This window comes from Mastomys coucha, unplaced genomic scaffold (assembly GCF_008632895.1).
Source record: "Mastomys coucha isolate ucsf_1 unplaced genomic scaffold, UCSF_Mcou_1 pScaffold23, whole genome shotgun sequence".
NCBI lineage: Eukaryota > Metazoa > Chordata > Mammalia > Rodentia > Muridae > Mastomys > Mastomys coucha.
The window spans coordinates 97,236,088-97,261,430 of NW_022196906.1; the positions used below are offsets into that span (position 1 = coordinate 97,236,088).

General features: G+C 43.9%; 1 protein-coding gene across 10 annotated transcripts in view; it reads right to left on the reverse strand.

The window, feature by feature from the left end:
* Positions 1-25,343, reverse strand: part of Tmem108 (transmembrane protein 108) — a 290,470-nt gene that overhangs the window by 106,043 nt on the left and 159,084 nt on the right. For 6 of the 10 annotated variants that reach the window (XM_031344793.1, XM_031344802.1, XM_031344799.1 and 3 more), the window contains one exon: positions 21,161-21,246. In XM_031344793.1, coding sequence (XP_031200653.1) covers positions 21,161-21,200 — 40 coding nt within the window. In that variant the 5' untranslated portion in view covers positions 21,201-21,246. Of the gene's footprint in view, positions 1-5,582; positions 5,741-21,160; positions 21,247-25,343 lie in introns of those variants that run through there. The other 4 variants (XM_031344794.1, XM_031344798.1, XM_031344797.1 and 1 more) reach the window with 2 other exon arrangements.

The following is a 25,343-nucleotide window of genomic DNA, read 5'->3' on the forward strand; positions in this document are numbered from 1 at the left end:
CTGAAGAAGCTTTTTGGGCTCTTCAACTCAACTGGCCCTAAGCCCAGTACAACAACAACAGCTCCAAGCTCACAGTTTACTCACCTTCCAAAGGCCCTCTTCCTCATCACATCCCCTCAGGGGTTAAGATTTTACTAGGTGAGGGGCTGGAGAGGTGGCTCACTGGTTAAAAGCACTGGCTGCTCTTCCAGAGGACCCGGGTTCAATTCCCAGCACCCAGAGGGCAGCTTACAACTGCCTGCAACTCTAGTTTCAGGGCCTCTAAGACCTTCACACAGACATACATGTAGGCAGATCAGCAATGTACATAAAATAAAAATAAAATCTTAATTAAAAATTTTTTTTAAAAAATGTTCTCAAGTGAGTTGGGAGGGGGATACAAATGTTTGGTATACAGCAGATGTGAGTGGATTTCCCTCTGGGACTATGAGGCTTGTGATCCCCCACCCCTCCTGCTCTACCCATCGCACTCCCCAACAGGTCCCTAGGAAGGTATGAAAGCTCCTCAGAGAGAGTGTTCCTTCTTTACTGGATCCTCCTTCATGTTGGGGTTCTGGTACAGGGTGCTGGGACCACTGATTTAGACAAGAGGGGTGCTGCTCAGTACTGGGTGCCCAGTACACAGGGCACCGCCTGCAGACAAAGTCTCTCTACTTATCTCACCAATCACATTTTGCCCAATTTACAGCTTCCCAGCACTGACTGCCCCAGTTTAGATCAACAAACCAATCCCATTACTAAAGTCTATCTCATGTCAGACGGCTCTTTATTCAATAATGGCTCTCAAAGAGGAGGAGGGCAGAGGCAGATCAAGGTTTTTATCTCCAGCCTGGTTTGTCAACACAAGCATTAATATATTATCAAACAAGGGACATGCGGAGCCAAGGAATGGGAAGGAGAGGCAAGATACTTCTTCAGATTTTGTTTCAAAATCAAGTTGCCAGAAACACTGTTATTATGAACCCGGGCTCCACTGTTCAAGCAATATTCCGAAATCCTGCAACGATGCCCCTTTTTCCTAAAGATTATTAATAATACATTTGCGACAACTCAGAGGCTGGCTATAAACTCTCGGTGACAGAATGAGAATGTAATCTGTCCACAGCAATGGAGATGAATCTCTTTGATAAATTCTTCATGCTGCTGCCTCATCTCCTGCAACTCTGGGATGGGATGGTTTATGAGTCTACAGTCAATCCTTCAGTAACCCCAGGACCACTTCATTCCTCACCAGAGTGTGACATCCTGGGTTGTAAAACAGGTCGGGTTGCATAACACAGGAACTGTGCAGAAACCCCAGGTCATGAATATTAAGAGACACAGCCTCAAAAGAGTTAGCAATAATGACTTCCAGTGGCCTTTACTCTAGAGACAAGTAAGAAGTGTATGTTGTATCTCTTGTAGGCATTCTGACATCAGACGTGACAGATACAAACATGGTGTCCTTTGTAGATATTATGTTCAATCGTTCCTCCCTCCTGACTACAAATACTACAACTGCGGTCATCAGTAAGACTGGGAACTTCTGCCTCTCATCCTTTTCTGGTTTCTTTGCTCTAAGGTAAGCTTTCATAATTTGAGTAGCAGGTCACTTAATTGTTAGTTTGGTTCATTTACATTTATTGCACTGTTTTATACTTGGCATAATTTATTTCTACCTTGTCCTATTTATCCAACTTTCTCTCTGCCCCATTTTCACCCTTCTGTTCCTGTGCACTCTGAGAATTCTACTATTCTTATCCTGATGAATAGATTTTACTAGTTTGGAATTCATGAAGCTCATTTCTATCATTTTTGTGGGTTCCCTTGTAATTTTGTTACCTCTGTGGCAGCATTTCCTTGTGTAAGAAAATTGACATTTCCCATCTTTGTGAATGATGCAAGGAATTTAAAAGACTGAAAATTTCAATTACCCCAATTTTTCAATGTCATGATTCTACAGTAGGCTATAGGCTTACTTTATATCAACCCCACAGGCCAGACAGTGTCATACTAATGAATAAAGAAACAGCTGATCCCTGTTGTTGAATTAGGGAAGGCTGAAAGAAGCTGAGGAGAAGGGTGATCCTGTAGGAGGACCAGCAGTCTCAATTAATCTGGACCCCCAAAATCTCTCAAACGCTGGATCACCCAAACAGGAAGCATACATCAGCTGATATGAGAACCCCCCAATACACATATAGTAGAGGACTTCTGGGTCTGTGTTCATTCAGAGATGAGGTATCTAACCCTCAAGAGACTGGAAGCCCCAGGGAGTCAAGAGGTCAGGTGGGCTGGGGGGTGAGGACAGCCATGTGGAGACAGGGGTGGAGTGGGGAGGAGGTGTGGGATGTGGAGCAGTTGGAGGGTGAATGGGGGGGGCAAGGAATGGAATATGGAGTGTAAAAAAAACTAATTTAATAAAAAATATAAAAAAAGGTTTTACTCTCACACGTGTCAATTTCATTGCTGAAATTTTTATTTTTGAGATATGACCTCTCTGTCTATCTTTATGTATCTCTTGACTGTTCTGGAACTTGCTATGTAGACCAGGCTGGCTTCAAACTCAGAGATCTTCCTGCATGTCTCTCAAGCAGTGGGATTAAAGGTGGGTGCCACCTCACTCACTATTCCTTGATTTAAGACTTTCCTTCCTTCAAATCGGGCTGGTCAGTTTAGATCATCTTTTTAAAAAATCTTCTCATTTCTATCTTTTATTTAGCCTCTCCCCCTAACATGACAGGCAGTCTCTTTCTAGAATGGGACTAGCCACCATATGTGAAATGGTGAAGGCTGGCCAGCCCAGCTGGGGTCCCAGTCATAGCAACATAAGCCACACGAGGGCCGACTGAATGGTCGGAGTTCTTCAGCAGCCTCCAGGTCCCAGCTGAGGAATCAGGTGCCTCAGACACGGCAAACCACTCTCCATGTACCCTGACTTCCTAGCCTACAAAAGCCACAACAAAACAAGAGAATGCCATTCGGTCACAGGGCAGCTTACTAGACACCTAATGGATTGTAAGAATATGAACTAGCTCATGTTTAGCACCTGGTAATTAACTCCAATATCTGAAGGGTTTTGGTTTTGGTTTGTTTTTGTAACAAGGTAATCAGTCCGTCAATCTGTCCTCGGTCAGTCAAGCCTCTAGTTGGCTGCCTCGAGCACATCTCAGCTTGCGTCCTTGTTCATCAGGTAACTTTTTGGTGAGATCTCGTCCATGGTTGGAGTTTACCCAATAACCATTTATCCGGAGGCTGCTTATTTGAGAATGCCTCCTTAACAAGAAAATCCCCATGCTCTCAATGCAGAGTCAAGTAGCTTATGTTGACGTGGTTGGAATCTTGGCTGGGTTTGTTAGTTTCAGCTTCTTCATGTATAACAGCCAGTCCTCAGGCTAGCCACAGGAACTGTGTCTATTTAGGTCCCTTGCTGGAGTTACTCAAGCAGCATATTCACCAGGAACCTTTTAAAAACCTACATTACAAGAGGACGGGTCTATCCTTGGCTACAGTTGCTCAACGGATGTTTTTTGCTGTGACTAAGTCACAGTCACAGCCACTGATAGGTCTGTGTACCCACCCTCCCACCCCCATCATCACAGGTACCGTCTATTCCTGGACAGTCCTTTAACCTGCACATATTCATCAAATATCCTTTATGTGTCCCTTTACAGGAAAATGACACATTTTCCCTCACAGACATGCACGCTGTCTCCCATTCATGCCGCAGTCACTTTTATAATTTAGTCGTTCACATTTCCATGGGTTGGTTACTTCCCACACTCTGTAGAACTTACCAGAAGCTCTGTGAGATCAGACCTATTTACTGTCTTTTCAAAAAAAAAAAATTCTTCAAAATGCATAATGACTGCACCTGAGCAGGATGCAGCAGACAGGGAGAGCGGATTTCTGAGGATGACTAACAGCCAACCAGTGGTGACTTAGTCAACAACGACGAAAGAGGAGCTTCATGAGTGGCACGGAGGACTTCTCCTACAGCCAGAGTGACCTTCACAAAGCCTGTCTCTGGTTTTCTGCGTGACTCTGGCTGCATTTGAGAAGGTAAGGAGTTTTCTAAGCAGCAGTTTTCTGCGTGACTCTGGCTGCATTTGGGAAGGTAAGGAGTTTTCTAAGCAGTACAGAATGGGGGAGCTAACTGGAGAACACTCGTGCTTCCTTTACTTACCCTTCGTTTCTGATTATTTATTTATTTTTCATACAACCCCGACGTGTAGATCTCATGACACCCAGGCCAATGTTTTTATTTTCTTGCACAGAACCTGTTTTGGCAGAAGGAACCTCTTTGCAGGCTACTTGGTGATCTTTTCACTGGTGGTATGATGATAGGAGACTCATCCCCGGGGCACCAAAGCCTTTAGGCATCCCCTCGGGGTGTTTTCTTGGTCAGGTGAATTGAAGTGCAAAGATTTACCCTAAATGCAGGCAGCAGCTTCTCGGGGTGGCCCAGATATAAGGAGGCCTGAGAGGAAATGCTTTTTTTGCTGGCTGGCCTTCACATCTTAGTAGTGAGGTCACCTAAGCGATCTGTCTTGCTGCTGAGCTGCCCGCCACTGGTACTACACACCAGAGCCTAGCTGCTTCAGCTTCCAGCCTGGACCGAAGACCAGGGGTTCTTGAAGGCCTTTGGCATCAGATTGGGTTACTGAGGCATCCAGCCCTGTGGATGAGGGGCTACCAGGTTCACAACCTCCTTTCAATTCATCCAGCTACCGAGTACCCAGAGAGCCCTGTCTAGCCAATCTGATAATCCCTTTAATAGATATTCATTCTACTGGTTCTTTCCCTGATTACTGCAAGTGAATAAATGATAGTCCTTTATAAATGGGTCCAGGGAAGCATGGTGAGGTAGGAGGGTCAACTTTTAGGTGACTTTTTTTTTGGTGGGGGGGAATGAGCTACCACAGAACTGTATTTCTTAGGCAAAGCTGTACTTTGTTCACTGAGGTTCAGTGATCTTGCCTAAGTCATTGATTCAGAGATCTTGCCTAAGCCCCCATCTTTCAGATGAACAGTTAGAGGTCAGAGAGGTCTTCCATCCATCTACATGGTTCTCTAGACGGCAGGACTCCATGCCCCTGTCACTGTCTATGCCTCTCCCTCTTCCTGCAATGCTCTCAGCTCTCGACTTTCCAGCTTGCTACAGGAACCACCAACAGTTGCTATGATGCAAGACTTCCTCATGGATGGTTTCAAGAAAAGGATAGATCAGAGCTAACATCAGCGAAACCTAAAAGGAGGTTAGCAGTCGAGCTAGCTTACAGTTCCAGCATGGCAGGCTGCTGCTTTTCTATTTATGTCTTCTTGACTAGACAGGCAACTCCAGGAGGACCCATTGCCACAGCCTGCACTATAAGCACTGTCCCTGTATTATGCACCAGGTGACACAGATAATTTCAGATAGGGGCCCCATTTCCATTCATCCTCCATTTTCCACTTGTCCTACTCTAGTACAGCAGAGGTGAAATGTCTCACAATTTCCTTCTCTACTGCAGGAAAGGAATATTAACTCCACAAGTCTGTCAAAATATGAAATTAAGGTGTTTTGGATCATTCATTCATGGATTTCTGGGATGTGTACTCACATGAGGAGACATGTCGATGACGATGGCCATGGCTACAGAACTGTGTAACAGGAAGCCACTGTAATGACACAGTGCTTAGGAGCTCCATGGCAACCAGATTAGAACTTGCTGTGTCTGACAGACATGTCCATGGTCTTAATTTCTCTTCATGCCACAGGCTGTCAAATTTGACACCTGACAGCCTGTCTTATTTCTTAGTTACTTTTAGCTAGGGTTTTATGATTAATAGGAAGAATACAGAAATTGTTAAGTTTTTACTCATGATCTATGTTTCCCTCTTGGGAAGCAGGTGACAAGCTATGGACATCCCTGGTCGTCCTGCATCTGGAGGGGGCCATGCCATCGGATCCACATTGTGGAGCAGATATTTGTGCATGGAGTTCAAGGCTAGGAAGGAAACAAACGTGGAATCTTGTCCTTTTCTGTAACCACCTTGGAGGTCAAGCATTGTTGAGGGTAGGACCATGAGATGAAGGAGCTTCAAGTTCGTGAGCACACCTCAGAGGCAGTCAGAACCAGGACTGTGAGTAAGAAATAAACCTTTGTGGGCTGGAGAGATAGCTCAGCAGGTGGAGGTGTTTCTGCACAGGCCTGACAACCCAAGATGGACCCCTGGATCCCACAAGGCAGCTGGAGAGGACAACCAATAGTTGTTGCCTGATCTTCAGACACACCATGGCACACATGTGTATGTACATGTAGACATATGCATGCATGCACATGTGTACATACACATACACTGTAAACAAGTAAAACTGAACTTTTATTTTAAATAAAAGAAATGAGTTGTTCTTATTTTAGGCTGTGATGGTCTTGGTGTTGCTACAGTCAATGGTTTACTGACAAAGGAAAAAGAAAAAAATAAAACAAAACAGAAGTCAAACAATAACAAAACAATTATGTACCAGTTGGAAGCTTTAAAAACTTTAAAATTTCCTTTTCTTAATATGGTCTTCCTACATCACTCTGTCTGGCCTAGAGCATTCTGCGCAGACCAGGGTATCCTTGAACTCATCAGAGACCCTCCTACCTCTGCCTCCCCAACACTTGGATTAAAGTGTGTCAGCATGCTTAGCATGCAATTCTTTTTAACTGGCCCTATCCTCTTGCTAAGGGTCCATAGTAAGTTCTTATAGATGACTTTGAAATTCTGCTTTGGAAAAAGATAACTTTTAAAACTATCTTCTCAGAGGTTAAGAATCTGTTACAAGGACTTACAAGGACACCCCCAGGACTTAATACATTGCCTATAAAGCCACTTGAGTATTTGCTGAATGAATGCATGCATATCTGATTCAGGGTCATAGAAAGTGCTGGCTGTGTACCGATTTCTATCCTGGAAGGTCACCAGGACACTACTATAACTCAGTAGGCCTGCATAGTCCTCATAGTAAAGAAGCAAACCAAAGCCCAGGGCTTCTTGCCCCAGGAAGGTGCTCTGTGACGTTTAAACCAGTAACTCCAAGCCACTGCTTTTCAAGATGAGGGAGAAAAAGGAAAGAAGCTGAGAAGCCAAGTGCGTCAGGGTTGAGGAGATGGTTACAACCCTTGCAGGTAGAGTTCAGGATGATGCTGTGCTGCATTCCACTTGCATTCAGGACACCTTGCAGAAGGCGGAAGGGCTCAAAGCACACTGTATTTGACCATGCCCAAAAATGCTATTGATGAATTACTACTAACCATTTGCACAAGTGGACTGGTTAAAACCAAGAGTATAATGTGTTAGAAGCTTGCCATGCAACACAATCACACACACACACACACACACACACACACACACACACACACACATATACATACACATGAGCCTAAGGCTTCTATTTCTCGATTACTGTATTGATACTCCAAGAAGGCATACTTTTGAGACTTAAATATATATAGCTACTATATTTTTCATAAACCAAAATTTTGTTCTTACTAAAGTTTTCTGCTGCATGCACATTAATCACTCACAAAACTGTATTATTCAGTTTAAAAGGTTCTTTATCTCTTAAAGGAAAACGTATTTAGAACAAAAGAGAATTTAAGAAAATGGTGCCTCTGATAGCTGAGTCCATAGTCTGAAATGTCATCAGTTGCAGGAAAAGGGCGCTCAGGGCTATCGTGCATGGCAACAGAGTAGCCACGGCAACAGAGTAGTCATGGCAACAGAAAACTCAGTGGCAGATTTCATTAGGATAGGTGCTTGTGCTGAACTTGAAAACACATCTCTAAGGTGTGGCCTTTTGCTCCAGAGTTTTTCTGCTATAAATACTTATGTACTTTGCTGAGTTTCAGAGCCTGCACATGTGACAAATTGTCCAGTAAGCCTAGGAAGCCTTAAGGGCCAAGCAAGGGGCTTTTGCAAGATGTGCGCAATCCCCCAAATGTCAAACCATTGGTCTCACTCTATTATGGTGCATTTATTGAACAGCAAATCAAACCAGTGATGTAAAGCTGTCCATATTATAATGAACTCTAACGACAAGAGGATGGCTTAAAAACATCTCTATCTGCTCGTGTGTTTACAACAACGCTGGACTCGGTGATGTTTTATGAGTTCTTAATGTACATTTCTATGTTTCTTCACTCTGGGGCTCAGCTTATTTAATACCTTTGCTCTGCTTTTGAGAGAGGTTATGGCTATGGCCTGAAACTCATACTCTTCCTGAGTCAGCTCTCTCAGCGCTGGGATTACAGGTGTGCGCCAGCAAACCTCGCTTTGTGAAATATCTATTATTACTTCCTTTCTCTTCACTGAACCTCATTAACCTTCTCCTGAAGGAACAAATTTAAAAAAAAAATAGAAAAAAATTTTAAAAAGGAAGGAAAGGAGAGAAGAAGTCACCTGTGCTTTCCAAATACTGTACAGTAAAGGACTAGTGAGTGGGGTGCCACAGGCATGGAAGCAGGGCTCTGAGCCTGTGGAAGAGCTAGGACCACTGTGCTGCTCTGAATAGGTTTGGCTCCCACAGGCTCATGTGTTTGAATGCTTGGCCCATAGAGAGTAACTATTAGGAGGTGTGGCCTTGTTGGAGGAGATGTGTTACTGTGGAGGCAGGCTTTGAGGTCTAACATAAATGCTCAAGCTAAGTCCAGTGTGAAACATATTCCAGTCTCCTCCTGGCTACCTGTGGATCAAGATGTAGAGCTGCTGTCTCCTTCTCCAGCACATTGTCTACCTGCAGGCTGCCATGCTTCCTGCTAAATGATAATGGACTGAACCTCTGAAACTGTAAGCCAGCCCCAATTAAATGTTTTCCTTTGTTGAATCCTGCTATTTAAGGTCACAGTCCTTCATGTCTGGACAACTCTCTTGAGCTTGGGGCAAGATGGGGGGCTCCCTTTTCTTAGAGGGGTTGCCTCTTCTCTGCCTGATCTGGGGAGCCCAACCCCCACACCCTCTACCTGAGGAATGCCACATTGAATTACAGGTTCGACTTCCCTTCTCCAGATAACAATCTGCCCAGGAAGCACCTGAGACTCTGGAATGCCTCTCCATTTAAATGAGATACTCCTCATACCCTAAACTCCAGCCAATGGCACAGAAACCCCAGAAACCCCTACCCCCCCAAACCTAAATATCCCTTGATTCACCCTTAATAAAGTTGAGCTGCCTCTCTGAAGCCGATTCTAGAAGTCTGTCATCTCCATTGTACCCATGAGCCCACCATGTCCTTCGACTCTCCTTCCTTTGTCCTTGTGGGCCTGTGGACAACAGCCCTCTGGAAAGGAGGGAGGTTCACATTCCTTTATAAGAGTTGCCTTGGTCATGGTGCCTCTTTGTAGCAGTAAAACCCTAATTAAGACAACTATGCAGAAGGAAAATAACCTGGCTGCAGACAGGCCTACTGGTGACATCATACTTATGATGTCCATGAGGGTCTAGATCATCGACCTTCATTTGTGCCAGTAACACCAGCTCTGTAGTGTAGTATGAGTCAAGGCAGGCCAGCTTTCCTCTCATTCCTCTAGGTGAGCACTCAGTGGTGGGAAGGCCTTTAGAACAGATGGCTTAAGGGTGAGCCAGGCTCCTTGGGGAAGAAGACATCTTCAGACGTCAGGAAAGCTTGAGCTGAGCTTACAGTGGGTTTTAAGGTCTGTTGATGATTGGCCTGCTAATAAGAAAATGAGGAGAAAATTTGAGCTGGAGGAAGAGAGGGGCACTTCACATGCTGAATGTCAGCTGGTTGACCCTGGGTACTACCTATGTCTCACTAGTAAACTGGATGAGGTGGAGAGACAGAAATGCCAGGAAACATCTCCCTTCATCCAGAAGCCCCCTCAGCACCTCACAAGGACAGGACTTCATTCAGCAGCGGGGCCAGGCATGACCTCTGCTGAGGGCTGGAGGGAGGCAAATTTAATCCAAGAAATAATTAAGTGGATGTTACTCTGGGAGCCAGATTTCTTTTCCCATCCTTTTTCACAGTTTCTATAATAATCTAGGATTTCCAAAAATATAGACACAAGGATGGTACAACCAGAGCTTGTGAACCAAAAAAACCCCCAAACAAACAAACAAACAAACAAAAACCAACCAACCAACCAACCAAATAAACAAAAAAACCCAACAACTACTAAAAAAAAAAGCTAAACATTGATCATCTTTCAAAAGAAATGGCCCGATGCCTTCAGGTTGCAATAATTCTTTCCCAAATATTGCCTCACCAATGTCTAACTTCAAAGTCAATGTTTCTATCCTGTTGTTTGGTGGGAGTAGGGACAGCATGACCAAACTCCAGGTGCTAAAACAAGCTGAGGCACATTGCAGGAGAAAGGCTGGAGGAGTTCACTGGCTGGAGCTGCCAAAGTTAGATTTCTTCAGGGGCTGTGCAATCTTCCTACTGTAAGGGCTTTGATGTGAGAAATATGGGTGGGTGTCAGGTTATGGGAAGAAACAGGAGTTGGAGATGGAAAACGTGGGTCTAAGTTCCTCTTAGTTCTGCTTGGGCACGATGCTTGGCTTCTCAAGTTTGCTTTTCCATCTCCTGTCACAGGGTCTCAGATATCGCAGACTGGCCCCAAACTCTGTACGTAGCTGAGGTTGACCCTAGACTCTTGATTCCCTTGCACCTAACCCCTCAGTGTTGGAATTACAGGTGTGTACCACCATGTCTGGTTTGCATTTCCTTAATAGTAATATGGTGCTAAAGTGACATCTATCACCAGACATACCTATCACTAGAGTTGCCATGAGTCAGTGTGTATTGGATGGGAAATAGTTTGCTAAGAATAAAAGGCTTTTCCTGTCACTTATAATGTTGGCTTGGGGGAATAATACTTGACATTTCCCAGTTAAAAATATACACTGAAGAATCAGAAACTGGATCTGTACGCTGCTTTTTTCTTTTTCTTTTTCTTTCATTTTTACTAGTTAAGGAAGAACAGGCCTAATGTCTTTTCACCTTATCTTATAATGAGGTTTCTTTTCTTTTCCTATTCATACCTGTCCTCTTGACTACAGGTTTCTGGAGAGTGGAAAGTATATCTTGCATTTATAATCCTAGAGTTTTCCACAAAGCAGGCATTCCGTCTGAGGAGGAGCAACATTAAATAATGTTTGTACTATAGTTCTTTTGTGAAGCCTCCCTCTCTGTACTAGCTTGGGAGATTTCAGATCAGAGCTTATGTCTCCATGCATTCACTGCTGAAAATTGAACCCAGGACCTCTATCATATAACAGGCAAGAATTCTGTTACTAAGTCATACCTGGCCTCATGTATTTTCATTCTGAGTATCATATCTAATACAGAATAGGTTCTTTATTAAAAGTGTGTTGAGGCTGGATGTGGTATAATGTCAGCACTCAGGAGCTAGAATGTGGTGGTTTGAAATAAAATGGCCCCCACTCGCTCTTAGGGAGTAGCACTATTAGGAGGGGTGGCCTTGTTGGAGTAGGTGTGGCTTCTGTTGGAGGAAGTGTGTCACTGGGGCTGGGGATGGGGTATGAAAAGGTCTTAGAATCGCAAGTCCAAGCTTAGTGGCTCACTGTCTCTTCCTGTGCCTGCAGATCAAGATGTAGAATTCTCAGCTTCTTCTCCAGCACCATGTCTGTTTGCATGCCACCATGCTTCCTTCTGGTCATGATGATAATGGACTTAACCTCTGAAACTTTAAACCATCCCCAATTACATATTTGTCTTTATAAGAGTTGCCATGGTCACCATGTCTCTTCACAGTAATAGAACCCTAACAAAGACACAGAGGCAGGCTGATCAGGAGTCCAAGCTTAGTGTCATCTGAGTGTGAGGTCAGACTAATCTATATAAGACACCACTGCCTTCTACCTCCTCCCAAAAGAAGCCAGTTAGTGGTACATTCCTGTAATCCTAGCTCCTAGGAAACTGAGAAAGGAGAAATAACTTGAGTTTAAGATCAGCTAGGGCTGCACAGAACTGTCTTTTAAAAACAGTGTGCTGAGAGATAATGAAAGAAGAAAGGAACCTGCTGGTCTACCTATCCAGGAGTCACAGAGAAGATTCTAAGGTTTTCTTCTAAGGATTCCATTCTTGACATTTCATTCCAATGGAAAGAGCTCTTTCCCTATCAGCTCTCTATGAAGGTTCAACTCTTGGCAACTTCTGCCATATCAAGCTTTGGCTTCTGTGCATGGCAGGCACCCTGGATATCTGGACATGTGGCCCTGGACATCACAATTAGAGTTAGTCTGCTAATGCCTTTAGCTGAGGAGAACTGTCATTTGGTAATTAACTTAGAGCCGTGACAAAAGTCTGTGACATCGATGAATCAGAACATAACACGGACCCTTGTTTTTCTCCCAAGGGACACATAAATCACGAAACTATATATATATATATATTTGGAGTTGTTAGTGGAATGAGCTTGTAGCAGGAAAAGCCAGGAGAGGCTGACATGAAGAGGTTTACTTGAAGGGGCTGAGACCTACCAAGCCCTCTCCTTAAGAATATACCTCTTCAGGACAGGACCTTGCAAGGACTTGAGAAATCTATCTTCCTGTACAGAGAAGCCCCCTGTGCCTGCATGGTGTGGGTGTGAGGCCTCTGGAGCAGGCCTGTCCCCCCTGTGGGTCCTTCTCTTTTCTAGCCTTAGGGGATGCTTCCAGAGGGCTGTTTTGTGTTTGACTCTGGATGACTGTAACCAATGGACCTTGTGAGGGCCCTAGCTTTGCCCTTTCTAGAACAAACCAGAATGAAAGAACATAGCACACAAGGTCTAAAAATGATCTCTCCTCTCTCTTCATGTGTCAGACAAGTTGACAGGCTGTAGACACAGGGCCAGGGGTTCTGCTTATGTGGTCCTCTGTCCTCACACAGTGATACAGGCTAGGAGGAACTGAGGGGCCTTTACAACCAGCAGTCTGAAGCAACTGACACAGACCCAAAATGTTGCTAGCATAACAGAGGAACCAATTTTTAAAATCTCCCTGAATTTTAATTCATCTAAAAATTGAAACTGATAACTAATTTGGTTATAAGAAATTACAGCTAAAAGCCTACTTTTCCAAGTAGTAATTTTGCGTCACATATGGGCTTACGCATAAGAACGTGTGTATGCATGTGTTTGTGTGTGTGCATGCAAGTGTGTGAGAGTATGCATGTGTGTGTGTGTGTGTGTGTGTGTGTATGTGTGTTTGTGTATGTGTACTCATGGAGGCCAGGAGTAAATGCTGAGCATCTTCTCTCTACCTTGTTTTTGGAGACAGGGTTTTCTCGCTGAACGTGGAGTTCACTGATTATCTAGACTGGCCAGCTAGTAAGCCCGGAGGATCTTCCTGTTCTACTTCGCTAACTCTGGGATTAAAATATGGGTCGCTATGTGGCTTTTATTCCTCATGGATGCTGGGAGAGTTTCATGTCCTTGTGCTTGAGTAGCAAAGCATTTTACTATGAGCTATCTCCTCAGCAGCGCCCCCTGGCAACTACCAATTTTATGACATCTAAATGTGAAATCCTTCTGACAAAGATTTAGTATTTAAATTGATATATGCTGTAACTGTAAACTGCCTATGAAATTCCAAAGGACTGCTATGACCATATGGTGTGTGTGTGTGTGTGTGTGTGTGTGTATGTGTGTAGCAATATAACTAGCCATTTTTTTTTTAGTATTGTAGAGAATGGGTGAAGTCCAGGGCGAATGTGCATTGTTGGCTGTAAACACAACATTGTCCAGGACCCAACATCTCATCCCCATGGGAGTGACAAAGCTCAGAGGGATGGTGGCTTCCTGTGGCTCTAGAGCAAATGCTGACAGTAGGTACAGAAAATGTCCACAATACCTTTCTTACTTTTTGCTCTTAGATGTTTAAGGCCTGAAGACTGCTCTCCTATAGAGACAGCTTCTACTGAGATTAGCTAGATTTTGTTCAGCCATATATAATAACCCCATCCTCTTAGTTACCTGTATACATTCCAGCCCCCTTCCACTGTAAACAATAACCCTACTCTACACTTGCCTACATGCAATAAAAACAATGAGCTTCCTGGGTGCTGTGGTTTCTCCGTCAGACCTGATCCTAGCTTTTCTCTTTGTGTGTCTGTCTATATGTCCATCCTTTCTTCATTCCCTTATTGCTGTAGTTAGTTTTCTGGGACCTGAAGCCCATGGGGACACAGCACATCATAGTAAACAGAATATACTATCTGAATTGGCTCCACTCATTTCTTTTCATTTACTTTTTTTTTTCAAATGTAGCTACTGGAAGAGATTTAAACGAGCCATGTGGCTTGTGTTGTGTTGACATGTGATATAATCATGACTGTGGGTCTCTCTGACTATTCAACAGCCTGCTCACTGCTCCTCTGTCTAGTTCATCTCACTATAATGCCACTGTCCTGGGAGGGAGCCAGGGGGATACTCAAGTGCCAGGCATTCTTGTAGGCTGAAAATAGCTTGGGGTGGCTTTTAGCTGATAGTCCAGAGGGACACATGTGATAAGTATATCCAGTCAAGAGAAGCATCAGATAACGGCATGTCATATAGAACTTGAGGGAAATGACAGAGAGACTAGATGGTAGCATGGTGGATTGTGGGGCTAGAGTCTGAACAGTGGGGGACAGGAGTGCCAGACTGGATAAATGACTGGATCCAAAAGCCCCACACAGAGCTAAAGCACTTGTAAAAGGAAAGAAAGCCAGTGTGACTGAGCATTGGCCAGGTGTGGGATGACAGGACTCCCAGCAGGCACTCTGCCTCCAAGACACTTAAACTTCCTCCCTCACATCAGTCAGGCTGGGGACATAGCCATTCTTATCAGGATGGACACGGCATCTTTATTTGCTAAATGGAGTAGCCGTTACTAGAGGGTCTTCCTTTTGGCTGTGAGAGCATATGTTTTCCATATAGGCTAAAGAATAAAACACCTTTCAGAAGATGAAAGAAAAGGGCCCCACCCTGGCCAGTGATGCCTGCCTGGTGAGATTTAACAGCACCATCTCTTTCCTTTCTTCTGTCCTTTGCTTTTCCAGAAGTAAATGACCTGACAGCCATCCGACTCAATGTCATGGAGCATCAAAGTTATCTTCTCCTTATTGGATACATGCGGATGTGTGTCCACCATGATTTCCTCATGGGAACATCTGTACAGCTATTTATTCCCCTCTTCCTTTATAGGTACACCGTAACTTGCCTTAGGAATCTACAAACAACTTTCTAGTTTTCATAGTTCATGATTTAAATTTTTATTACATTTGTTTGGTGTGTGTGTGTGTGCCTGTGTGTGTGTGTATGTGTGTACAAAAGCCTGTTACACACATAGAGGACTTCTGAGAGTGTGTTCTCTCCAAACATGTATGTGAACTCAGGTCATCAATCATGGCAGCAAACACCTTTACCATCTCACTGGCTCTAGAGCTTTATAAAGTATCCGTTGACTGGGGAGAAATTTGGATTCTATGGTTGGTGATGACTCAAAATACTTTCCTGCCACATGCGAGGCCTTTGGTTCAACCCCCAGCCCTACAAATAATAATAAAGAAAATCATGGCTAGTAATGACAAGTGTATAGCTCTGAGGAAGACGCTTGCTTGGCATGTGCAAGTTCCTGTGTTCAGTCCCCAGCACCACCAACCCAAAAGAGTCTCTTCTCATATATGATATGGCATCGCTAGAGAAACGTTGGTCTCAGGGAGGGAAAAAAGGGATAAAGTACCTGGCCACATTCATCACTACAATTTAATAAAGCAGGGGTGTTAGACCAAGGGGCGATTTCAATTACATCTCTGGCCAAGGGGTGCACGCCAGACTGCTTAATCATTAACCCTTCACCAGCCACCTCCGCTGCTCCACTGGAACCTGACTACCTGCGGGTGAGATCAGGTCTCAGCAAGTATATCTCTACCTGTCCTGAAACCTGCTCTGTAGCCCAGGCCCACTTCAGACTCAGAGATCCGCCTGCCTCTGCCCACCAAGCGCTGGGATCAAAGGCGTGTGCCACTACCTCCCCGCTGACATGCGATTTCTTACTAAATTTATTTTCAGAGATGGGAGAAGGGCAAGAGGTGATGCTGATGGTAAGGAGAATGGCCCAGTGTTTATGGTACCATCCTGAGATTCTGACAGTCCTGGAATAGCCTTGTCTTACTCAGCTGATGACAGATGCACTCGGGAATATAGACTCTGTCCCCATAGAGGAGGTTACCCAAAGTATGATCCATCTCTTCTCAGAGGCTGTAAGGCAGACAAGCTCCATCCTTGCTGGGCTTTCCGCCCTCTCCCCCACCCCAGACCCACTCCTCCATAGCTCTGAGGGTTATTCCTGGGATCCCTTTTAATAAGCTGGCCCACAAGACTCCCCTCAGGACTCACACAGCTCTGTATGAGAGTTGCCATGAGAAAAGGGAGTACCCTGACCACGTCAGACCAAGTGAAATATCAGATGTTTTCTATAGATGAAGTCACTAGAGTTTATCTGAATATTCTTTCTCCTCAGGAAGCCTCCTTTGTCTTGGTGAGAACTGCTTAGTGGTGACTAGGTGACTCTACTGTAACATTCAGACAGGAAAACTGCCCTATCATTCTGGCTTTCTCTCAGGGGCGGGGGGGGGGGCTGGTCACACCCCATGGAGATCTTCAGGAGAGCAGTTGCAGTCTGGGCCATTACCACATCTGTGTGGTGCTCCACTTCAGAGCATCCGGTTCTCCCCTCTCATTTACCTTCGGACTACAAATAGGAACCCAGGGGTGTCCTCTAGGGGGTACCCAGGAAAGATTCTGGTCTGTTATTTGGGTAACTCCCTGAGCCACAGCTCCTGGCAATGCTCTGGTAGAGCTTAGGCAAAACCAAGTTCACCTGTGAGGCACTGACAGGAGACCTGCGGCAGGCAGAGGGTCAGCCTCGGGAGGGAGGGGCTAGGAACTGCCCCAGGGAGGCAGAGCCACAAAGAAAAGGGGTGCCAGTGAAAATGACTCAAGGAGAGTCAGGGATGAGAGGAAGTGGGGGGCTGGATGCAGAGGTCATTGTCTGGGTTTAGAAGCTTTCTGGGTTTTTTTCCTTCTTTAGGAAAAAACAAAACAAAACAGAATTTTAACCTGTCCTCTCAAACAAGGGAGTACATCCATACAGCACTCAGTTCATGCACTGTATGCAGAGCCAAGTGGACCCCCTCTTCATCAGCATTTGGGCGGAGTGATGTAGACCATTTTGCTCTTTTCTTTAAGATAGGATTGCTAATCAAGTAAATGTTATTTACTAAATATTACTAATTACTGCTAAAGCAACAGCTCACGTTCAAAGGGCATTTGGCAACATTGGAGTATTTTTATACCCCTCTCCTTTATCTCTCATGAACACATATCGGGGTGGATATTATATTCTTCATCTAGGCATTACAGTCGAGGAATCACCTTATGAAATTGTGTAATTGGTCAGAGGAAAGAGGAGCTTGGAGTAATCCTTTCCATCCAAACCCAATATTCTTTCCTTCTGTATCTTTTAGTAGAAAACTGAATTTGTTTATAAGAGCCAGTGGGCTCATAAGCATGAGCACAACTTCCCTCATAGACATTCCCTGGCACTCCTGTAATGACAGATATTCAAAGCCACAAAATTGAGTTTCTTCGAAATGTTATTCTTCAGTCTTTACTGACATTGCTTACAATGGGAATATCTTACAAAGATTTAATTGGCAAAAGGGAATTGTTTACTTGCACAAATTTAAGAATCAAAACTTATAATGTAAAAGGCATTATAAAGACTGTATGTCTACACTTTCTGGGCTAAAGTTACATTTGAAAGCATTTCTGCTTCAAATGTGTGTGAATAACTTCAGAGATTCAAAGACCTATTCTATCCCTAGAGAGTATCTGAAAACCTTTTCATGAAAGAAAAACAAATATCCAGCCTCTAATTTTTGATTTGAAAAAGCAAGCAAGCAAACAACCAACCACTCTGCGTGAAGTAAAGAAGAAATATAACATCAAGTTCCAACATGGCCCCACATCACAGCTGCTGGGCAAAGCCTGGGGGCGGGGGAGACAGCCCAACAGCTGTTAAGCCATGGAAAGCATGCGCAAATTGCTATGTTTTGAATGAAAAGTCATTCCAATAATTCAGAAGGGCCAGGACGGAACTCGTGCATTCTTTATCCAGAATCCGGCCCTGCCACATTCCATGGAGGTTGGGAGCACACAGTGTCAGTGGCAAGGAAGATACTCTATGCAAAGGACGAGGGGCAAAGAAAGTTCCCTTCACTCCAACCTCGAAGACACCCCGTCCCCCAGGAGCTGCAGGATTGCCTGCAACATCTGAAAGGCAAGATGCAGAGTCAATCGTTGTTTGGATCTAAACACTCTGCCACTTACAATTTACTTCAGTTCCCCCTCTTGAATTTAGGGAAAATCTCCCCTCATTTGTCAGGAGAAACAAACAGTCCATGAAGACTGAACACACAGGCCAACTTCAGCTTGTGATGTCTCAGCTCCTCTGGCCTCTCTTTGGCTTTCGAAGGACCCAGCAGCAGTGGGAGCCTGGATTATAGACAGGTTTTCTGACACGGGGTTCTAGAGGGAACTGAGTGTTAAAGACTTGGGGGCTACATTACCCACGTAGCCACACTCTACCTATTAATTACCTGTTACCCAGGCACACGCTTCTACAGTGCAGCATGTAACTGACAGCATATGAAGGCTCAACCAACATATTTGTCTTAGTGGCTCATGAAATAACAGCGCATCTTATATTAATGATTCTTATGGAGGCGGATCATAAAATTAAATATTTGTGGAGTCCCGTTCTCATCCAAGCTCTCGACTGGATTACTTGTTGTAGATACACGAGGGTCCCCAGTACCCAGGGAAGAGCCAGGCATGGTAGCACACACCCGTAACCCCAGAGTTGTGGAGGCAGAGACAGGAAGATCCTGGGTGCTCTCTGGCAGGCCAGTCTAGCTGTAGTGGCAAGCTCCAAGTTCAGTGAGAGATCTTGTATTAAAAGAGCAAGTGGGTAGGAGGAAGGTGCGGGAAGCTGACCTCTACACCCCACCCAACACTGCTCACATACAGGGAAGCACACGCTCACTCAGGCAAGAGCACCGACAAACACAAGTGCAAATAGACACATATCATTGCATATTAGCAATACTTTCAGTGAAACAATTAATATTTTGTCCAAAAAAGGGTTTTCATATCAGTATTTCCATTCAGTCCTTTTAGATTTGTTCTTTTAGTCAAAGTTCTCTCTGTGTCTCTGTCTCTCCATCTCCTCCTGTCCACCTTCTCATCTTCTCTTGCCCCCCTTCCCTCCTCTTTATCTTTTAACAGGGTTTCACTATCAGCCCAGACTGGCCTCAGAGTTGTGATCCCCTCGCCTCAGCCTCTCCAGTGCTGGTATTAGAGGTAAAAGCCATCATGCTCAGCAGAACTCCTGATTTTGATAACGCAGTTGATTTTGACAAGGCAGACATTTTGCTCATGGATGATGCTGATATAGGCATAACTTAACAACTGGATACCAACAGCATATATGGGTTATCACGCATGCCAATCATTTGGGAGGTTTAGTGATGGTTCTGACCTATCCCCTAACTACCAATGGGCCGCCTGCCTCATCATGCTATTTGAGTCTCTCAGCATCCTTGCAAGTGAGGACCATTGGTGCCTGTGGCTGTCCAGGTGACGTCTAATCTCTTCCAGCTTTCTAGTGCTCAGTTTAAAAGAATGGACACTGTATGATGTTAGGCCTAACTATGAAAAATAGAATAATTTATCCAATATCTTTCAGATAGTACATGGCTTTAAAATATATGCAGACTTAGGACATACGATTAGCATAGCTGATTCCTCAAACGTTTCTCTGCCTTTCAAATCTACTATGCTGTTTTGCCATGCCCCAGTTCTCCTGCAGTGAAGTCTACCTCTCCTCCTTTGAGATGCTGCATGTGTGTGTGTGTGTGTGTGTGTATGTGTGTATATGTGTGTGTATGTGTGTATAGGGGGGCAGGGAACTATTTATCTTTCATAGTCTCCTTTCCCATCAAGGTAGACTTAATCATTTCTTTATAACATACCCTCTTCAATCTGCAAAGCCCCCCTCCAACAAATAAGCTTATCATTAAAAAAGAAAGAAAGAAAGAAAGAAAAAAAGAAAGAAAGAAAGAAAGAAAGGAAGAAAGAAACCCTACAGTCCCTTAGAACACACATAAAAAGAACAGAAGAGGGTTCCCCATAAAGCTTGGCAACTTTCCAGCAGGCTAAACAAACCTTATGAGTTTCTAGGATTAGAATTCGGCAGAAGAAACAAGCCAATTAAAAAAAGCTTGGCCCTGGACCGTGTGTAGATAAAGTGCTTTGCACATGCTACAACAATCTAACCTGAGTTGGAAATTCTGCAGGCTGACTGCCTAGTGATTTGCATCTTAATCATTTTCATTTGATTCATTTTATTCTCTCAGTAAAAGTCAGGTGCCACTTGGTCAAGGAAAGACCCATCTTCCACCTGCCTCCCCACCAGGCTAGCCAGACACAATGGGCTCCATCCACAAGGTTTCCAACTTAGAGGCTCTGCTTTGACTCAGAGTCACCAGTGCCCCTTGTGCCAAGTGGGTTGTCCGGAGCATCCGAGCATGGAGTTGGTCTTTAACAGTCCACTAAGTGGTACTGTTACCACAGTACTTAATACCACAACCCCAAAAGCACACAAGACAGGCATTGTCCAGCACATCTTATGCTGCCACAAAACCAAGAAACCACACTTACACCACTCGCTATCTGAGAATCCCACATAACTACGGAGAACAATCCAAGTCAAAGGCTACGTGGTCCCCAAAGCCTATCAGGTTCCATGTGACAAAACTTCAGAAGATACAATCTAACATTTCTTTCCCAGGAGAAATCAACACTAGGTCATACAGTAACACCTTATATTGTACTGTGGAACAAAGAACAAAAATGTTTTTCATGTGCATTTTGAATTAATGATACTTCAGTCACACGAGAATTATAATGAGGCCTAGAGAGCTGATAGACGCCTAAGACGTGAGCGACTCGAGGCTTGGTGGCTTTTCTAGATGAAGGGGAGGGAGAATGACTCAATCCCAGTGTTCTCTCACAAAGATTCTGAAGCCCAATAAGTGATAAGCTTGGCGTGTTCCAGGTAAAGAATAAATGCAGCACGAACTTACTTAACAGTTGGCAATAGAGGGCCTGTAAACTTCTCTTCATGGTATCATCTGGTCCTGCTGGTCCTCCAGTTTATTCATGATTCTGTCTAGGAAAATGAGAGGAGACACTGTTACATCAGGGGACATAAATTCCCAATTAGAAGCTTTCCATTTGAACCTGAGCACATACATAGCTATATTTGAAATAGGAGACTCTTTAAAAACAGTTTAATTTATAATGCTACGTTATACAATTACCACCAACCCTTTGACCAAATACCCAAACCATATAACACTCCCTACCCCAACCTGAAGACAGTCCCTATGGGCAGAGAGTAACATCTTGGCCTCAAGGGCTTTTCATAGATTTTGTGAGTCTAGTCGAGTGGTTCTCAACCTGTGGGTCAAGACCCCTCTAGGGTTGGAGAATCCTTTGACAAAGGTTGCCCGAGACCATTGGAAAACACAGACATTTACATTACGATTCACAAAAGTAGCAAAACTAAAGAAATGAAGTAGCCACAAAAATAAGTTTATGGTTGCGGTCATCACAGCATGAGGAACTGTATGTATTAAAGGGTCCCAGCACTAGGAAGGTTGAGATCCACTGCTCTGGTCGTTAGAGAAGAACAGAATTTTTGTCTTTTGTAAGCTTATTCCTACGGAGGGATTCACTAATTCAAAACAAGAACCAGAGAACTTTCTCACACTTGAAAATGTAGGATGCAAAACATAATTATTAGCTGGGCACACACCTGTAATTCTGGCACTCAGAAAACAGGAGGGAGGAGGGAGAGTTCAAGGCTAGCCTAAAGCTACATATCAGGACCTTGCTTCAAACAAAGATAATAAAATGAATAAACCACATTCAAAAATAAGAAAAGACATAAATAATTTTTTATTATAAAATATATTATGATGTATTTGGAAAATACTGGAATATAGGTAAGAATAATCAAGAAGGCTTAGATTATATTATCTCACCAGCATGAGGCAATCGCTCCGACTCTCCATTCTGAGCATCTCTCTGGGCTTTGTGTGTGCACTTCCCATGGCTGTCTTGTTTCATGTACTGTTCCCTCAGACTTGTCTCCTAGCAGCAGAAGCATGCTGCTGTGTCAACTGGGCTTTACTACCTGCTATCTAAGTGGCAAATATTGACTCAAGAGAAGTTCCCAGATGTGAAAAACGCAAGGATACAATGCAAAGCTTTCGAGAAGCTGTGAATGTTCTCTTCAGGACCAGTATCACAGAAGAACCATCCAGACTACATCCTACCCAAGAACGGAAACTTAGGATTCCTTTTCATGCCTCCAGGTAAAGCAAGGTCCCACTTCACTGCTTTAATTTTTACTTAATGTGGGTGGAAGTCATTTGTCTTAAAAAAAGCTAGAATTTATATTCTTTGGTCATTCTCTCTCAACATGGCAGGTTTCCATTTTCTTCTTACACCTCAAGTAGAAGAACTAAGTTGCCGGGGCTGGTGAGATGGCTCAGTGGGTAAGAGCACTAACTGCTCTTCTGAAGGTCCTGAGTTCAAATCCCAGCAACCACTTGGTGGCTCACAACCACTTGTAATGAGATCTGACACCCTCTTCTGGTGTGTCTTAAGACAGCTACAGTGTACTTATTTATAATAATAAATAAGTCTTTGGGCCTGAGAGATGAAGGCTCACAACTATCTTAAAAGAAAAAAAAAAAAAAGAACTAAGTTACCTTAATATCTGTTTAAGATTGAGAGATAACTGGTATAGCATAAAATTCTGCCTTTAACACGCACAACTAGCTGGTGAACACTTATCAGAGAAGTTTCCTTTGGCAGGAGGTGAGATTCACAGCTGATCAGTGTGCAGAGAATAGATGGAGTGCTCAGTCCTAAATGGGCAAGCTATATCACACCCTCTCCCTGGAGGGGCCATTATGGAACATAAGAAACAGATAATAGAAGGCTGACACAAACCAGTGCTTTTTTTTTTTATTGTCTGAGTTTTATTTTTTGTTATTTATATTAAAATTCACAACTTAGCTGGGAAGTTTTGTGATCACTAAAACTTAAGTAAACTATCCCATTTTTTTTTTTTAATTTTTATTAAACATTTTCTTTTTTTACATTTCAAATGATACCTCCTTTCCCAGTTTCCCCTCTGGAAAAAAACAACAAGAACAACAGCAAAAAAACCCTATTCCCTCCCCTTTCCCCCTGCTCACCAACACACCCTCTCCCACTTCCTGGCCCTGGCATTCCCCTACACTGGGGCATAGAACCTTCACATGACCAAAGGCCTCTCCTCCCATTAATGACCAACTAGGCCATCCTCTGCTATACATATGCTGCTGGAGCCATGAGTCCCACCATGTGTACTCTTTGGTTAGTGGTTTAGTCCCTGGGAGCTCTGAGGGCACTAGTTAGTTCATATATTGTTGTTTGTCATAAGGGGCTACAAACTCCTTCAGTTCTTTGAGTCCTTTCTCTAGCTCCTTCATTGGGGACCCTGCGCTCAGTCCAATGGATGGCTGTGAGCCTCTACTTCTGTATTAGTCAGACACTGGCAGAGCCTCTCAGGAGACAGCTATATCAGGCTCCTGTCAGCCTGAAACCAGTGCTTTCCAGATGTAACAGGGCTATCGCACACAGTGGCAGGGCCTGCATGCACAAGACCTGTACAAGATCAAGCCAGCTCAAACAGGAGCATGCGTGAGAAAGGGCTCACGAAGCCCACCCCAGCAACTGAAGACTGCTGGGAAAAGGAGAGTCAGTGTCCTGAAGAGGCTGCCCATGCTCCGGTGCCTAAGTGGTCTGTGTGGGTTTAAAGAGGTCTATACTCTCTAGGAGAGGGAAAGTGGTGGTAGTGACAGGGAGGAGCTACTGTAGAGAGGGTCAGAGGTGGGGTTCGACCAGCCCACATTATATGCATGTATGAAAGTCTCAAGCAGTACATTAGACATGCTGCTTGCCTGTCACTGCCTATTCCAGAACATTCCATACTTGTATAAAGCCACCACTCATTAGCCATTTGTGAGCTTCTCTGATGACCACTGCTCTGCTGGCCACTCCTCTACATTTGCCTTTTGGGGATGGTTTATATAAACAGGATCACACAATGTGTGGCATCTACTCCTGGTCTCCTCACTTAGCACAGTACTGTTGAGCTTTATTTCTGTGTGGACATCCTGTATTCAGAAACAGATTTAACAAGCACGCTGCTCACTTTCACCCATCTCCCATGGCTAGAAAGATCTTTGTGTCCTCTTGTTACAAAAATATTCATCTGCATTTGTCTTATGGTATTTTATATTGCATTTGTTACTTCCTAAATGCTCTTCTACTCTTAGACAAGTTTCTGACTTTGTGATACCTTCAATTTCTGGTTTCTTATTCTACCACTAGAGTGGTATATACGTCAAACCGTTAGTACAGTTGCTTTTCTATTATTCTTTTTGAAATCTGCCTTATTCGTGTTTATAGTAAAGAAATTAGTGATTATACTAAAGGAATATGGGGATTAGAGTTGGGAGATCTCTTCTATTTGCTTAGAAAAGACTTGGTATCTTCAAAAATCCCAGTGTGGTAAGGAGAAAGAAAAATATGTTAAAGTACGTTGCCGTGGATATCAGAATGTGTTCCAAAGGGTAAGAAGTTCTCTTTTCAGGAATGCAACACCTTAATGATGTCGTTAGTTAAGCAAATAAAGACTCCATACCCCAAAGAGTAAGAGACAGAGTAAGAAGAAGAGACAGGGATAATTAAATTGCCTGCAGTTAAAACCAAATAAAGAGACTTAAGCATCTGGATATTAGGGCTAGGAAAGATGGGCTCCATTGGCGGTCCACAAATGGCCGAGGCTGCTGTGATAAATGGGAGACACCAAAAATATGCTGGGAGGTGAGGCTGAAAGGGAAGGCTGGCATGAGATATGACCCTCAGGGGCCCTGGGAGTGTTAGTTTTCCTCCACTTCTGGTTTTACATTATCTTTACTCGCAGGTACATCTGCATGTTGTTCATCCATGAAGAGTGTCCTCAAAACCTTAGGATAAATCTTGCATAAAATAGCCAACTGCTACTCATGTTTCACAGGGGCAGTATAAGACAAATGATCTTGTTCTGAGCCAAGGGTGACTTCCAGAGGCCACCCCCTGCTGGCAGCCATAAGCAATGGGTAGTGGGGCAACTGTGGGGTACTTAGGACATGGTAAGCACTCATT